An 18402-nucleotide genomic window follows, 5' to 3' on the forward strand; every position below is an offset into this window, starting at 1 on the left:
AAAATGGAATTTCGAAATGAGAAAAAATAGTGGGCGTGGCTTTCGTCTTTAACTCCGATTTGATTGAATGTTTAAAACTAGAGTTGCATTATAAAGGGAACTAGCAGTATACTTGCAGTTGAAGGGGAGGAGTTAACTGATGCTCCGCCCAAGCCGTCTAACATACGTCATTTAAGACGGATTGTCATTACAGGAAGACATTTTTAGATTTTAGCTAAAGATTATAAGAGAACACGAATTTAAATAAGAGAATGGCCCACATTGATAAACTATTTACAATAAACGCTGCAAAATTTAAAAATTGAAGAAATAGGAATTGTCATTTTTAATTTCATTGGGACTTTAAATGACATCGAATGGCATTTAGTAAAATTGCGTTAGAAAATTTCCATATAAAGTTGATGAAACACACATTTGGTTACTGTTGTTGCTCAGAGGAGCTTCACAAAGACAAAGTCTCGTGGTAATATACAGAGAGTATTAAATAACACTTAAATATCAGCAAACTATAAAAATTGACGGATGTTCACATTTAAACGTGCAGAAACTAAGATCCAATTGAATTGGATACTGTATATACTGTATATCTGAGTAAATAATCGTCATAAATCAAAATTATAAACGCGAATATACCTTGAAAACATCAGCCGTCTCCTTTAACAGCATTTATTCATATATTAATTAATGTTCATTTCATAATTTACTAATACATTATTAAAATCAAAGGTTGTCACTGTTAACATTAGTTAATGCCCCATGAACTACCGTGAATAACTGTGTCGACATGAACGTACATTGACAAGGATTAATAAATGCTAAAAAACTACATTGTTCATTGTTATCAAATGAATTTACTAATGTTAACAGCACCTTATTGTAATGAGAGTTTTTACATCATTGTGTATTTCACAGGTGAACATTTACTCATTCAATGTCTGAAACAAAACATGCAAAACTTGTAATACGAGTTTGATCATCTTAAAATATGTAAAGTCACAATTCTGTAATTTAATGTCATTTTAATCTTTAAGAGAGAGAGGAAACACCAGAATTCAACATTAAGTACAAATATACTTTAGTATTTACTGTAGTAAATTGTAACATTTTAATATTCACCAGGTTTAAATAAAAATTTGACAAAAGATTACTAGAGCAAATATACTGCAGTGTCTGTTCATGGGGAAGTGAAATATTAGCCTTATTAAAAAAAGAAGAACACATGGCGACTTTTTGTTCTTTTTTTTATGGAGAACAAAGCTTTTTTAGAACAAAGTGTCAATCACAGCATCTAGCAGCAGAGCCAGAGAAACTCAAGTTGTCTGATATAAAGAACACAAAAGAAGATTAAACAAGGGAAGAAGGAAACTGACACAAGCACAGCTATTCATTCATATGATGGCGTACATTAATGGTGGAGACTGTTCAGTTTGACAGCTCGAGCCTGCGGATGTTTTCTTCACACGGTCCCTCTGACATGACGGAACGGGCATTTGGTAGCGCACTAGTTTCCAGAACCTTGAACCTGGTTTTCCTCCGTCCCTCCAGAGCAATGGAGGACTTTTCTTCAGAAGATGCTGGAGTCCCAGGGGCAGATGTGTGTAGTTGTGCATGTCCTCAAGCTGGATGAGAATCACACCGATGTCTCCTTGCACCAGAGCCTGATGGAGTCCCACCTGAACATCATAAACTTCAGGAGAAGAGCCGTGTTCATGTGCGCCGCGTCCTGTAGTTATGATGAAGATCAGTCTTCTGCTGAGCTGTATCTTAGTTTCAATCAGATTCATGCAGTCTGGTGATGAGCGACACAGGAAGACACCAGTGAGATTGAGCATCGATTAAACCACTTTACACCCGTTTCATGAAAGTCACTTGATTTCTCTTGTTGAGTCAAATATCATGTAACGTTTCTGCACTGATGACAGATGTATATTTATACTTGTGTTATCCCAAAACAGACATTTTTCAAACATTTCTCTTTCAGATGTTTCTCCTTTGAGAAATAAATGAAGAGAAATGTGACAGACACACTCTGTCAGTTTAAATCTAGACTAAAGACTCATCTTTTTAATCTTGCATACACTACACCTCCATAATATTAATCCTCAGAGGATTTAGGCTGCATTATTTAGATCAACCGGAACCAGGAACACATCCAACAACAAATGATGTACTTGTTGCATCAAAGAGTGCAGAACAGTACTCTACTCTCAGCCAGTCTTGTCTCTTTGTTCCAAGGTTACCGCAGGATGCAGTTCATGCCCAGACCTGATGGCAGAGCTGAGAATGGGAAGCGGTGACCTGACAAGTGCTAAGAGGATAGAGCTGGATAAAGGACGCGACAACTTTGTTTTTTTCTACAACATTTCAAATGCTATTAGATTGTTAATGATAATCTTTAATTTTTATATTTTTATTAAGCCTTGTTGTGCAAGCACTGATGAGCTTGTGCAGAGGCAGCAGCTTTTGCCAGAGGGGAACTGGAATCCCCTGGTTGGGCCTGGGTTCCCCTGAGGTTTTTTTTCTCGATGGGAGTTTTGGGTTCCTCACCACCGTTTGCATATTGTTTTGCACTATCTGCCTGGCCGGGGGGGCTGCTTTAGAATTCATACTTGTATTAAATGTGTCTCATGTACAGCTGCTTTGTAACAATGAAAATTGTAAAAAGCGCTATATAAATAAAGTTGAGTTGAGTTGAGTTGAGAGAAAGAAATAGGAGAGTAATTGTTAAAAGAGTCCAGAGATGTTTGAGTTCATATTGAGATCTTCAATAATTTTGACTTTTGTTTGCAGACGAGACAAATCTGAGCTCGGTTTGACACATTGTAGGCCATCTCTTCTCAAACTCTAATGACAGACTCTCTCAGGAGAAATGATTTGAGACACACATCATAAACGTCCAGGATTAATAACTGATATATTAAAGAAAAGTCAAATAATACACATAAACAAAACATGTGATATTTATTTACTAGTAAGTTAGTTTCTATAGCAGACCTTCTCCGGGCAGATCGTCTCTAGCAGGAATGTAAAGTTTATAGTTGTAGTGTTTCTCCAGGACTGTAGGAAGCGCTCCAGTGACAAAATCACTTATAGTTTTTTCTGTCGCTTCCTCTAAGTGGTTTTTCTGGTAAATGACATAAGCGTCGTACACTTTCCCATCTGTCAAAGAGAGTAGATCAGTAAATGAACAGATTCAACAATTTGACTTTATCCTCCATTGACTCCCATTATGTATATTTTCCCTACTATGGCAGTAAACCGGTTAAGCAGGAGTGGACTGGCCATCTGGCATTCCCAGAGATTTCGCGGTGGGCCGCTAACGTATTGGGCCGGAACGGACGCTTTGGCCGCTCAGACAGACGTATTATAAATGCAAACGCAACGCGAATGCAGAAGACACCTATATATCCCCCCCGCTCGACAAACCCGACCATGCATTTAAAAGGACATGAGGGACAACTATAGACTGTAAAAGAAAGATGGATGGATGTTTATCGTTCTTCACCTTCCTTCCTGTTTCGCTTCTTAAAGCTTCCTCTTAATAAAAGCACCAGATCAACAGCAAACATCTTCATTGTTCCACTGACCATCAGAATGAGAAGAACCACACAAACAGAACACCAGACCAGCGTGAGCCATGATGCTCCGACATCTGATCAACACAGAAACACAGGTTATTGTCATAAAGTAGTTTTAGACTTTTCAGGATTAAGAAAAGAAAAATCAATTCACAGATTTAGCACTTAAAACGTCATATTGCGGAGCTGTGTATAGCTTGAAATAGATCAGAAACATGCACGCACACACACGCACAGGTTTCCTTAGCAATTAGCAATCCAAACGCTTGTTCTGCACATACTTAAAACCCAGAAGAAAAGTTTCCAATGAAAAAGTTTCTTAAAATTCTGAAACAGATTACTTAAAACAACAAACAGAGGCTCTAATCTAGGACATTCTGCAAAAGCATGAAAAACTGTTTCTCTTTTAAAACAAAAAGGACATTCAGGACTAATCCTAATTTATTTTATCATAGAGAGAGAGAAAGAGAGAGAGAGGGAGAGAGAGAGGGAGGGAGAGTGAGAGAGATAGAGATAGAGAGGGAGAGAGAGAGAGAGAGAGAGAGAGAGGGAGAGAGGGAGAGAGGGAGAGGGGAGAGGGTGAGACAGAATGTGGAGAAGATAAATATTGTGTTGTTATTGAGATGGATGGTGCTGTGTTGACGTGTCACCTCTTCTCTTCAGGGTGACGGACACAAACATCTCTTCATAAGAATAATCCGCTCTGCAGTGAAACACTGAATACAAGTCCATCTGAGAAACTTTTCTGATGAGCAGAACTGAATGAATGAACTCTTCATCGTCTCTGAAGAAAAACACGCAGGCAGTGAACACGTTTGACATTTACACTCATTCGTTCATTTATATTTTCTTCTTTTCTGAGTAACACAATGCATTGGGTTCAGGGAAAATTCACAGAACATTCACCAAAGGTTCTCTCAAATGTATTAAATAACGCTCTTGTGGTTTTATAAATTATTTAGAAATGTAACTTAACTAGTAGTAAGAAAAATATATTTTTGTTATCAGTCTACACGAATAAAGCACTTCGTAGTTTAGCATTTACTCTGGTAAATTATAGTATTCAGAGATGTTGTATTAGCTATATAGTAAATTACTAAACATATTCTTTATAATTTACTATACTAATTTTCAAACACACTATATATTTGATTAATAATTACACCTCTGTTGCACTATATATCCATCCACTCCATCCAGCGCCGTCTTGTTCCTCAGCCAGTCCACACTGCACTCTTTCCTCCCAGTGCTTCCAGCAAACACAGAACACGTGATGCCCATCTCTGTGTCTGAAAGAAAACACAAAAAAGTGCTTTACTATCGCTCAGACACATCACGTGAGGATGAAACTGAGTCACAACACACATTTTAAAAGATGAAAACATGTCTAAACATTCACTCCTTGTTTACAGTTGTTTAAAAAAAAAACATTGTGTAATGCTGTCTGTTGTCTTAAATGATGTAACAATGACTGGATTTCATGTCACTCATGAAATGTTTTGGTATAGTTTTGGTGCATTTCAAATGGGAAATGAACTTCTGTACCAGGCTGAAAGTTTGTACGTTTTGCAACTCTTGAGAAACGTGTCTTAGAAGATTGAACAGTAAAGAACTGGTATGTCATCATTATTTAAACATCAACTCTGTTTGTGTGTGCTCACCCATATCGACCAGTACGGTGGAGTTATCAGTGGGATGAACAATCCTTAGAGGAGTATTGAGAGGCTGTTCTGTAGATCACAAGAGAAACTCATGAGATATGAAGAGAAGACGTTCATCTCGCTGCAGTACAGATGTGACTTTACCTCCAATCACGAGTCGAAGGGATGCGGAGCTGTTGAGTTTCCTTCCGTCATGTTCCCAGAAACAAACACACGTGTAAATATCTTCACTTTCTATGGAAAATTCACGAACGCGTAAAACTTGATCCGACTCTTGATTTGAAATAAGAGAGAAATTCTTCCACAGGGAGAAAAAACACAGGAATGATGAGTTTAAGGACAGTCATATTTACACCACTTAGATTGCTTTGTAATTTAGTGCATTTTGAAATTGTTTATATTTTTCGTCTTTCTTTGTGTATGGTATTGGTGGTGTACATGCTCCAAATGACACTGTCATTTTCTTCCAGTACATTATCTCTTTATTATATGGACATTTCCAATAACGTTAAAACACAACACAATAAAATACGCCTGTAATAAATGAACGTTTGTGTAAACCTCTGAAAATGGTTTTGGTGTAAATTGTTATGGTTTCTCCAGAAGATTTAAATTAGGAAATCAGGAAATGAAATGTATATTTTTTTACATCAAAACCATTTACAGAGGTTTACACCCACCTGACTTTGAATGAATGCTGTTTAGAAATTCTGTTATTATTCTTTAGTGTGAACTTAGTGTGAAATAACTTGCTCGGGGCAGGACTAAATGAAAAAGAAACCCTCATTTTCAAAAATTCTCTTATTTTCCAAAAGTTTCAGCTTTTCCAGATTCTGCAAGAGGTGTGTAAACTTTTGCATACCACTGTATCTTATTTTGTGCAGAAGAATGACACGAGGATGTAGAAACTATGAAAGAATTTTCAATTTTTTAGTGAAAAAGTAAGATAATTAAATGGTGTTGTGGTGTGTTATGCTTTTTTTATACATTCATGCATTTGGCAGGTGCTTGACTTACAATCAGTACAGTGTCTGTTTCCTCAGAACTGAATATGTGACTTTACGCTGCTGGAACGTAACTAATGAAATTTCATATCACCTCCCACCCCATCGTAAAGCAATATCAGGTGTCAAATCATCACAGCATCATACCTTATACCAGATGAAAGTTCCCTCTTGATATTGACACAGTGGACAGAAAATTTCAGCCACAATTCTCTCCACACTTGAAATCGTAGAAAATAAAAGATCTGGGCTGAACTCTTCATAAACCACCAGGTCAATGACAAACTCGTGACAAACACCATCTGGGTAGAACCTAAAAAAAGACAACACACATTGATACAGTACAATCTTCAGAAGTGAAGCACAATGTCATTTACTACCAATGACTCACTTGTATAATGAAATCATGTTGGTGTCGTGTATAGAGCCTGTGAGGCAGGATGTGATACGGTACATGCGTGTAATCTCTATAATCTGTGGTGTTTGTGAACTCACCGGCGTGTGATGAAACAACCCGTGTCTTCTACACTCAACTGAAGGATGTATAACACAGATCTGTGATAATGCACACGCATGTGTTCTTCTGTCCCGATCTCTACCAAACTCATTGTGCTGCTGACATTCTTCAACCAAACATATGACGAGTTCTCCTTGTCCTGAAAACAATCCAGGTTTGGACACGGTAGATACAAGGACTCTCCGGATCGAACACTTAGCATTTCACCGCTGTCAGGTCTTAAACAACTTACTGAGGAAGAGAGAGAGAGAGAGAGAGAGAGAGAGAGAGAGAGAGAGAGAGGGAGGGAGAGAGAGAGAGAAAGAGAGAGAGAGACAGAGGGAGAGGGAGAGAGAGAGGTGGGACAAAATGAGGTCAAATGTCATAAAATTACATAAATAAGATTAGTGAGCAGAATAATACATCATTTTTCTTTTCTCTTTATTTATATATTAATTTTATTTAAAAACATTCGTAAAAAAAACCATTTGTTGTTTTTGTAGGTTCAACTTAAAAACAGTAAGCGGAACAATTATCCTGGTTGCTTTATTATTTTGAGTTAATTCAACTTAAAAATAGTTAACTAAATTCATTTCTTGCTTATTTAAGTTTAGTCAAGATATTTTTAAATTGAATTAAAGGAGATATCAGATGAAAAGCACACTTTTCCTGTGTTTAAGTGCTATAATCGGGTCCCCCGGTGTATCTAGCAACACAGAAAATGTGAAAAATAAGAACCCAGTAAGTTTTTTTTGGTGTGCCTTTCCCTGCAAGCATGTTAGAAATCGAGCCGTTCAGATTTCGCTCCGGTTGTGATGTTCAAAGCAGATTTTCTTGTAATGTTACCGCCCCTTATTCTAGACGGTACCACCCACCGCGCTCAACCACTGTTTTTTTCACACAACCCGTGTTAAACTTACTGTATATAAGTGCAGATGGACACTTGGAGTTGTGTAGAATGTATGAATGTTAATACATTATGTGCGTTTATATGTAAAGCTGCGGCAAGCTGTTTGTTTTGCTAATGAACAGGGGAGAACACTGCAGGTTAGTTTCGTTTTAAACATTTATTCATTTGTGCTTAGGTTTAAAAATCATTCACAGCTTACTAGATGCTTTCACGTTGTGTGTGTAACGTTATAACTTGTCAAAGCGCTTGAATCCACGTTATTCCGCTGAGATCTCAGGTGCGCAATCTGTTGATTTTAGGCAAACATACACATAATGTGAACGCTGTTTGCTGGGACGGAATTTTAAGTCTACAGATACGTTTAAGACGAAACTAACCGCAGAGGAATTCGCTTGTGTTGACAAGCCTTACAGAAGGGGGTGGGGTTTGCTGTTTCTCATTATCATTTAAAGAGACATGCAGTAAAACGGTATGGAACGATATTCCGGACATTATTAAAATGGAATTGCAAATTGTATTTGCAATTGCGTTTTCAATTTGTGGACGCATAAAATGTGACATAATCCAAACTCAATTGCAAATCGCGCATTGCCGTTTGCATTTTCGTTTAAGCAAACGCACACTGACTGCCAAATTTCAAATGTAAAAGCAAAGTCCGTTTGCAACTGTGTTTCCCATATCTTACGAGTTTTGACCCGGTCATATTTAAATGGTAATTTCAATTACGACGTCTGTTTTTTCACTTTCTCAGCGTCGCGTGTGTAGCCAGCCAAAACTCAAATGGAATCGCAATTCCCTTAGTATTTCCATTTCCGATGCCTTACACGGAAACCTGTCAATCAGTGTCAAGGGTGGGATTATGCTATGGGGCGTGTTTGTGTTGGGAAGTGACGTCACTCACAGTCGACGGTCAAGAAGCGATGCCCTGAAAATCCGTGTATCATTTCGTATCGACACCATGGCCGCACTGGAATCATATGCTGATTTAATTAAAGACTTATTTGAAACTGTCAAGACACATAAAGAGATTTCCACTACGCTGCAGGAGATGGGTATCCAGCGATGTTCTGAAATGAGACGAGGCTGAATCCAGCTTCTTATTCGCAGTTTCTTATTCACGCTTAGCTTCTTAGGGACCATCTCGCGTTTCTCTTCTTTTACGTTTTTAAAGTAAAAACTTTTTTGTGTGTGTGTCTGTGTGCGCGCGCCGTGCGTGTGCGTGCGTGTGTGAGAGAGAGTTCACAGATGATGGGCTGCTGCTTGCTCTCTAAGTCATGACATGCTGAATGCCCCTTGAGATGACCGTGGAACCTCCATCACCCACTCCCCTCACCATTCTCTATATTACTTTGATAGAACAGTTTTTTAGGCAGCCTATCTCCACCATGAATATTAATCACATCCAAAAGTACCTACATGTTTGAAAGTGCAATATTCTAGTGCAGAGCATGCAGTACGGTTTATGCATAAGTAATTTACGTGTATATTTGTAAAAAGCATAGTATACACCTTTCTGTTATACTTTGCATATCTATAATTAACTGTCCCTCTTACCTCTTATGTAAATTAATTATTTTCATCATTGATGTATTTTATTCTATATATTAATTTTTTCCATTTCCTGTGTTTGTCTATACTGTATTTTTTCATTCTGAGCTCCTCAAACCACAACACGTTGCTTGTCTGTGTGTGCACAATTGGAAAATAAAGCTTATTCAAAAAAAATTCTGATCCATCGCTCTTATACAATTTATTATACTCTTGTTGGTCTTTGCCAGTGCATTATACACACATTATATTACTGCTATGTAGTTACATGTATATAGATTTAAGTAAACTTTGTCACTTGTTGTATGTACAGAAAATGTCTATTGTCAGAACTGTGTTTTTGTACAAGTATGTCTTTCATGGTGCGTTAAAAGTTCCACAGCTAGGTTATACCTTGTCTTGATGTCTACCGTCATGCAAGATAACAGTTATGCTGTAGCACTTTGGGGTTATTGGGAAAATTTGGGGTGCCATATCTCGACTTTCTTTGAGGGTGCGTTAGACCTTCTACATTGGAGTTATACCCAGTATTCGTGACTAACATCTAGCCAAAAAGCAGATATTTTTATTGTAGCATTTTGTAGCAGAACATCGCTGGATACCCATCTTCTGCAGGGTAGTGAAAATCGTCTCGGGTTACGTCTGTAACCCTTGTTCCCTGAGAAGGGAACGAGACACTGCGTAGCCATGGCAACGCTTTTGGGGAACGCCTCAGCGTGACCAGCTCTGAGCACGTGTGTCAACATCGTCCAGTAGTGGAACGCTACGTCATAGATGACGTATGGACCAGGAGGTATAAAACAACATCCGAAATAGTGAACTTCAGCTCGAAAAACTTCGAAGCAAAAGGCTTACAGGGATGTAGGGAGTATGGCAAGGTGACGCAGTGTCTCGTTCCCTTCTCAGGGAACAAGGGTTACAGACGTAACCCGAGACGTTCCCTTTCGAGGGAACTCGCACTGCGTCGCCATGGCAACGCTTTGGGGAACGAAATACCCAAACCGCCATACACCCAAATGCCTGTATGTGTGTACAAAAAATGTCACGTGGAAGACACAAGCACCTGGGCTCCCGGGGTGAGATTCATGTCCAAACTATAGAATCTCACGAATGTGAGCGGAGAGGACCAGCCTGCCGCATCACACACGTCCCGCATAGACGCCCCCGACCTTAAGGCTACGGAGGCCGCCATACCCCTAGTAGAATGAGCTCTGACATCCAAAGGCGATGGTCTGCCAGAGGCCTCATAGGCCAGAGAGATAGTCTCAACTATCCATCTGCTGATGGTTTGCTTGGTTGCCGACAGACCTTTCTTCGGTGAACCAAAACATACGAAGAGCTGCTGCGCTTTCCTCCAAGCCGCAGTTCTGTGTACATACGAGTCCAGTGCTCGCACTGGACACGACAAATTTAACCTTTCCTGGTCCTGGCTCCTGAAAGGTGGAGGACAGAATGCTTGCAAGGTAATGGGTCTCGATACATTATCCATAACCTTAGGCACGTATCCTGCCCAGGGGAAAAGGAACGCCTTAACCAAACCAGGAGCAAATTCAAGGCACGTAGGTGAAACCGACAAGGCCTGAAGATCTCCCACTCTCTTGAGAGAAGTAATAGCCAACAGGAAGACAGTCTTAAGAGTGAGAAACTTTAGAGCAACCGAATCAATCGGTTCAAAGGGAGGAGCTGACAGTCCCTCGAGAACTGTAGCCAAGTCCCAGGTAGGTACCCTAGTGTGGCTCACAGGCCTCAACCTGCGAGCACCACGAAGAAACTGTAGAACCAAGGGGTCTCTACCAACAGGTATGCCCCCTAGCCGAACATGAAAGGCAGAAATGGCTGCCATATAAACCTTTAAGGTAGATGGGGATAAGTCTGCAGCAAAACGATCTTGCAGGAACTCAAGCACTGTTGAAACCGGGCAGTTTACAGGGTCCATGCGGTGAGCTGAACACCAAGTAGTGAAGACTCTCCACTTTAAGGCATAAAGCTTCCTTGTAGAAGGAGCTCTGGAATTAAGTATGGTCTCCACAGCCTCGGCTGAGAGACCAGTGTTTAAGAGGCTAGCCCTCTCAGAGGCCAAACCCATAGTTTCCATAACTCCGGGCGTGGGTGATGTATTTGACCCTCCGCTTGAGAGAGGAGATCCCTCCTCAAAGGAATCTCCCATGGAGAGTTCTCCAACAGGTCTATGATGTCTGAGAACCATACTCGGGCCGGCCAGAATGGGGCTACCAACAGTAGGCGAACTCCGTCCCTGCGCACCCTTTCCAGAACTCCCGGGAGTAGAGCGATCGGGGGAAAAGCGTACAGGTGAAGCCTCGGCCACACCTGTGTCATGGCATCAAAACCAGAGCCGACAGTGCGTGTTTTCCTGAGTTGCAAAGAGGTCTAACTCTGCCTGGCCGAACCTCATCCAGATCTGCTCCACCACCTCTGGGTGGAGTCTCCATTCCCCGGGCCTGAGCCCCTGTCTCGACAGGAAGTCTGCTCCTTGGTTCAGGTGACCGGGGATATATACTGCCCTCAGGGAGAGCAGCTTCCCCTGAGACCACAGGAGGATCTGACGTGCCAACTTGTATAGTTGCCGTGACCGCAGACCCCCCTGGTGATTTATGTATGAGACCACAGCTGTGTTGTCTGTCCTGACAAGCACATGTTGGCCTCTGAGTTGTGGGAGAAAGTGTGTCAACGCCAGAGACACTGCCATCATCTCTAGGCAATTTATGTGCCAAGATCGAAACTGGCTCTCCCATCGGTTTTGGCCCCATTGGCCTTCCATAACAGCTCCCCAACCTGTGAGTGAAGCATCGGTTGTCAGTGCAACGCGCCGACAAGTGCTTCCCAACACTGGTCCTTGGGAAACAAACCAAGGTTCTTTCCACATTCTCAGTGTGTGCAGGCATCTGCGTGTCACCTTGATAATGCGCAACGGGTTGCCCCTCGGGGAAAACCCCTTGGTTTTGAGCCACCACTGTAGAGGTCTCATATACAGCAGGCCGACGGGAATAATGTTGGACGCAGCTGCCATGAGTCCCAACAATCTCTGAAAAAGCTTTACAGTCAGTGATTGGCCTAGCTTTATTCTGCAAACGGCTGACAGGATTGCAACAATACGAGCAGGTGCGAGCCGCGCCTGCATTGTGATGGAATCCCATATCACTCCTAAAAAAGTGGTTCTCTGTACTGGAGAAAGCACACTTTTCTTGGTATTCAGTCTCAACCCTAGTTCTTTCATATGTGCGAGAACAACATCTCGATGTTGAACCGCCAGATGTTCCGACTTTGCTAGAATCAGCCAATCGTCTATGTAATTTAACACGCGAATGCTCTTCATGCGTAGCGGAGCTAGGGCTGCATCCACACACTTCGTGAACGTGCGTGGAGACAGAGCCAGGCCGAACGGGAGAACACGATATTGATAAGTCTTTCCCCCCAACGTAAATCTTAGGAACTTTCTGTGGGGAGGAAAAATGGAGACGTGAAAATACGCGTCCTTCAGATCGATCGTGACAAACCAGTCCTCGGATCTGATTTGTCCTACGATCTGTCTCAACGTCAACATCTTGAATTTGAGACGTTGCACTGCCCGATTTAGATGTCGCAGATCTAAAATCGGACGTAATCCCCCGTCTTTTTTTGGAACAGTAAAATACCGGCTGTAAAAGCCTGAGTTTCTCTCGTGAGGGTGTACAAACTCGATTGCCTCCTTGCACAAGAGAGTTTTTACTTCTTGTTCCATCACCAGAGTCTGCTCGGGGCACACCTCGGTGTACAAAACTCCGTTGAAGCGGGGCGGACGGACTTGAAATTGAATCCGGTAACCCTGCTCTACCGTGCGCAGGACCCATTTTGACCCATTTGGTAGACTTTTCCAAGCTGCTAAATGGTCGACTAAGGGAACTAGCCTCTCGGGGCCAGCCTCTGGTGATATTATTACGGGAACCGCAACGGCTCGGCAAACCTCGATTTGCAGAGCCGGCTGAACCCTCCGGAGACACCGCAAAGGAACGGGCACCGTATAATGAGGTGCGAGCGCACGCTCCTCGGGGGGAAGTCTGTCAGGACTTTTTCTTATTTTCCCCTTTTCTCGCCTGAATGACTGCCCTCAGGTCAGTCCTAGGTTTGTAAGGCTGCGGGTTATATTTTCTTCCTGAACCCCCATCCTTCTGGGGTGGGGCTCGGGAAGCAACACTCTGCTTCTGACGCTCACGATAGCTAGTGGACGCCTGTGGCTGTTCTCGCCCCGCCGCCTGGGGAGTTTGTCCGCGGCGGGGGAGATAAAGTTTAAATGCCGCAGCCTGTTTCTTAGCCTCCTCGAACCTTTCAACAACGGTGTCTACAGCGTTGCCGAAAAGGCCCGTAGGGGACAATGGGGCATCCAGAAGAAATGCTTTGTCAGATGGTTTCATGTCTGAGAGGTTCAACCATAAATGCCTCTCAGTGGCTACCATAGCGCCCATGGAACGGCCCAAAGAACGAGCAGTCTCACGAGTAGCACGGAGAGAAACATCCAAAGCATGACGGACGGGTTGTAAAACATCCGCCGCCACCAGTCCCGTGTCGACCAATTCACGTAGCGCATCTGCTTGATACGCCTGAAGTAGTGCCACAGAGTGTAAGCAAGCCCCGGACTGCCCTGCTGCCGCATATGCCTTGCCAATCAAAGTCGATGTCACCCTGCATGGCTTTGATGGCAAGGTAGGGGCTTTTAGGGACGAAGCCGTGGATGGAGACAGATAGCTCGCAAGCGTCTGTTCTATTCTCGGCATCGCCCCGTAACCTCTTTCTTTATAGCCCTGAACATTAGAATAAATGCAAGTCTGTGGCGTGAATACTCGTGCGGTATATGGATGCTGCCACGACTTACACACCTCCTGATGTAGGTCAGAAAAGAAAGGGAGTTTGCGTCGTGAGGGTTGTGTGCTATGCTTGAGACATCGCTCGTCCATCTTATTCTCAGGACGAGCGTTAGGTTTATCTTGCGGCCAGTCTATTGTAAGTTGGGCTACCGCAGCTGTCATGACTTCCACCAGATCGGCGTGAACCGAAGCAGCAAGAGGGGGAACACAATCTAACTCTCCTGCTTCGATACCAGTTATGTCTACATCCTCAGATGCAGAACATTGCCGAACCGGACTCCCTCTCTGAGCGGGAGAAACCGCAGTGCGTGCTCCCGACTCAGCAGAGAGAGAGGTGGAAGCTACGGAGGGTAAAGAGAAGCCGGAGCATGTCTCTTCAGCCTCCCTGACGTCCATCTGCGAGCCCCACGAGCGAAGATTCCGCTCTGCCTCGGCAAAAGCGGGACCATCACCACGCGGAGCTCGCACCTGGCCGTGCTTATCAAATAGTGCTGAACGGGAACGGAGCGTACGCTGTGGTAAAAGTCCACAGGCTTCACAGTCAGCTCCCTCGAGCGCTGACTGTGCATGCTCCGCTCCCAGACAGACTACACAGAGATCATGCGTATCATTGCTCGTGATAAAACGCGAACAAGGAGGAGCACAATGTCTGAAACTTTTCTCTGACATGTTAGCAAACTGGCTAACCAAACACACTTCTTTTACAGAACACACTCACGCTTCTTTTAACTAGACAAACACACACTACACACAGAGCCGTTGCTGAGAAGAAAAGAGCTGAAGTTCACTATTTCGGATGTTGTTTTATACCTCCTGGTCCATACGTCATCTATGACGTAGCGTTCCACTACTGGACGATGTTGACACACGTGCTCAGAGCTGGTCACGCTGAGGCGTTCCCCAAAAGCGTTGCCATGGCGACGCAGTGCGAGTTCCCTCGAAAGGGAACTCTTTATGTGTCTTTCAGTTTCAAATAAGTCTTTAATTAAATCAGCATATGATTCCAGTGCAGCCATGGTGTCGATACGAAATTACTAAAAAAAAATACTGAGTCAATCACTGCAAGGTTGAGGTTTTTCAGGCTTGTTTTAACTTTTTGCCATTGCGGCAAACTTCCAAGTGCAACACACACACACACACACACACGAAGATAACTTCCGATTCACACAAATCGAACAAATTAAATATCAAAATCGGTCGTGCCCCCCGGTCCGTGTACTTTTGCGTCCATTCGTTTTTCTTTTTTTAACCATGACGATAAAAATAAAATATAAACGGTTGTTGTATTTTAAGCAAAAAAAGTTACATTCAAAATTTTGAATTAGAACTGTATTCAGAACATTCTACGAAAAAAATGTATATTGACTTATTTTCAGATTTTTGTTTATGACTTTTTGCACCTTACTTTACATTTATAAAATACACAAATTAATATCGAATAAAAGCGAATTGTACTAGTTTTCTGAGGCCAAATTAGTGACCCGGAAATATTTTTTCCGCACCATTGAATGCGAAGCACCATGTCTCTGGAACCGTACAGACATGATTTTAAAACATCACACACACAAGGACGTTGCTGAGCATCTGTCTCAAATTGGTGTTGGACGAGGTTGTTCGGCGAGGACTGTTAGAAGATTTAGATTTTTGAAGCCATGATCCCGAGCTATCCGTAGTGCAACTAACACAAATTGCATATACATTACATTAAATATCCAGAAGTTAGACAATAATTATTAAAAAAAAATGCATTTTTGTAAAACTGAAAAAATAGTTGTATACCAATAATTTGATTTTCATTTATAAAATAATTTTAAATAAGAAAATGTACTTTGTTTGTGGTTAATCTCTCCATTAACTTGAAAACAAATATAAAGAAAAGCACATTTTTTGTTTTTTATATAGTTGTTAAAAAAAGAAAAACGAATGGACGCAAAAGTACACGGACCGCCCCCTTTATTTCATTTCCTATTTTTGATCTGAGCATTAAATCAAAAGTACGAAAAATGACCCGTTATTTGTTTTTTGGTATTACATTTATAAACGAATAACGAAATAACAAACTGTTTTTTAATTTTCCGATTTTGAAATCTCAATTGAATATGAAAAGAACGAACGACACACGGATTTTCAGGGCATCGCTTCTTGACCGTCGACTGTGAGTGACGTCACTTCCCAACACAAACACGCCCCATAGCATAATCCCACCCTTGACACTGATTGACAGGTTTCCGTGTAAGGCATCGGAAATGGAAATACTAAGGGAATTGCGATTCCATTTGAGTTTTGGCTGGCTACACACGTGACGCTGAGAAAGTATAAAAACAGACGTCGTAATTGAAATTACCATTTAAATATGACCGGGTCAAAACTCGTAAGATATGGGAAACACAGTTGCAAACGGACTTTGCTTTTCCATTTGAAATTTGGCAGTCAATGTGCGTTTGCTTAAACGAAAATGCAAACAGTAATGCGCGATTTGCAATTGAGTTTGGATTATGTCACATTTTATGCGTCCACAAATTGAAAACGCAATTGCAAATACAATTTGCAATTCCATTTTAATAATGTCCGGAATATCGTTCCATAAAAACGGGTTGCTGTGAGCAGAGCTGTCTTCGACGAGGTTAGAAGGGTTTTGTTTACACAGCCATTGAGTGTTTTTCGCAAAACATGTTCCAGACATTTCATGAAGTCCCTAATAAATCATACCAACTTGTTGGAAGTGCTCATCTGAGGAAACCTTTAAGCCAAAATGTTAAGGCAGCCATTTAAGGAAATATTTCAGAGCTATAAATGGCAATTACAACTAAATAAATGCATTGTTTTACAAGAGAAGTCATGGAGAATCTTATCTGTATATTTTAATTTCTGTCAAACGGTGACTATTGTAAAGCTGAAAGGAAAAAATGAACTTTAACAATAAACATTTTACAATGAAATCTGTAATATTTGTAATCTGGTAATCTTAATTTCTGATATTTTTGTTTTGGCAAGTTTTGAAAGGCCACTTGCTTAGATTTTTAAGATCCAAATTTGCTGGCGAGTTAAAACTTTCATTTCAATCTCTCGGGGTGGTTTCCCAGACAGGGACTGACATTTACCGTTTTCACAAACAGGTTTTACAAACGTCTTACTTGCAGTTTGAGACAAATGTACTTTAATATATGTCAGTGCAAGTTGTTATTTAGTTTAGACACCTTTAATATTCATTTTAGTCTGGGACTTGTCTGAATCCCTGCAGGAAGCCACCCCTTAATGTCACAGAATGAATGTTAAATACACATCCACACAGCATATAACATCAATTATTGTACTTTAAAATGCATATAAAAAGTCCTCCCACCTGTTGAGTTCGTAAATGATGAGACTTGAGATAATTCAGTCAGGAGGAAGATTATGCTCGCCTGCCACATCACCATCTTCATCATCATCACTTGTACAGCCAACAAATAAAATGCACAGAGCAAAACTTTTTTACCGCTTGTTCTCTACTAGAACTGTTGTCACAAAAAACGTCATCAAACAAAGGCAGTCAGTTCCCATTAGCCAACACCGTGAGATAAAACTACTTTAGTGTCATTCTTCTATCATCACAAGTTGAGACTAGCAGGATTACATGACAACATCCAGAACAAAACACAGGTGAATTACCTGCAATCGGTTGCGTTTTAGTCTGCAGGCAAAATCCAGCAGAGGTGAGGAGGAGAAGTCTGCAGTCTGAGAGAAGTTAAACTAGCAAAGGACACGAAAGAGGATGCCTAATATCATGTCATCAGTACCTTATCTGCCATCCTTTCCTCTTGAAAACAGGCTATTATATGAGAAGATGATCAGAATTTTTTTTTTCACCGTAGAGCAAAAACATGCATAAACTAGTCTTACAAATTAGTCATCAATTTTTTTTCTTCAAAATTCTGTCATAAATTCTTTAAGTCAGTCACATAAAGGGCTAGATTAGTCAGTTTTAAATCTAAAAAGCAAGATTTATTAGTCCTAATTTAGTGCTAGTCAGAGAGACTAGTCGGTGTTAAAATACGGCCTTGATTTACTGGCTAGGTTTATGCAACTTGAAAATCATGACTAATGTAATTTCTGTTTTTTTCAATACATTGGAAACAGAAGGTCATGTTTCACATTGCCAATTTGTGAGAACTACTGTATAGTGCAACCCTGGTAACCGCAAACGAAACATGAAAAATACTAGCGATGCCCCGATTTTTGCATTTTGGGCGATAACCAATACTTCTGTAAACGTCGATAATTTATATATTGGCCGATACACAGTATCTAAATATTATTATTCAATTCTCTATGACTGAAACAAGACTTTTATTTGAAAACATCGA

At 41.2% G+C, this 18402-nt stretch overlaps 1 protein-coding gene across 3 annotated transcripts; it reads right to left on the reverse strand.

Moving 5' to 3' along the window:
* Window positions 1-751: 751 nt before the first annotated feature.
* il1rl1 (interleukin 1 receptor-like 1) lies at window positions 752-17840 on the reverse strand. Of its 3 annotated transcripts, XM_056754924.1 has the most exons (11): window positions 17708-17840; window positions 17400-17489; window positions 6739-6991; window positions 6391-6556; window positions 5384-5537; window positions 5240-5308; window positions 4744-4867; window positions 4229-4362; window positions 3506-3652; window positions 2995-3159; window positions 752-1789 (listed from the first exon to the last, which is right to left on the reverse strand). In XM_056754924.1, exons 2-11 carry the CDS (start codon window positions 17485-17487, stop codon window positions 1389-1391), a joined length of 1701 nt encoding a protein of 566 aa, XP_056610902.1. In that variant the 5' UTR covers window positions 17488-17489; window positions 17708-17840; the 3' UTR covers window positions 752-1388. The 3 variants fall into 3 exon arrangements, with proteins under 3 accessions (XP_056610902.1, XP_056610901.1, XP_056610903.1); XM_056754923.1 differs by lacking the exon at window positions 17708-17840 and having other exon boundaries at window positions 17400-17596; XM_056754925.1 differs by lacking the exons at window positions 17400-17489; window positions 17708-17840 and adding an exon at window positions 7660-8081.
* Window positions 17841-18402: the final 562 nt, after the last annotated feature.

This window comes from Triplophysa dalaica, chromosome 8 (genome assembly GCF_015846415.1).
Source record: "Triplophysa dalaica isolate WHDGS20190420 chromosome 8, ASM1584641v1, whole genome shotgun sequence".
Taxonomy (NCBI): domain Eukaryota; kingdom Metazoa; phylum Chordata; class Actinopteri; order Cypriniformes; family Nemacheilidae; genus Triplophysa; species Triplophysa dalaica.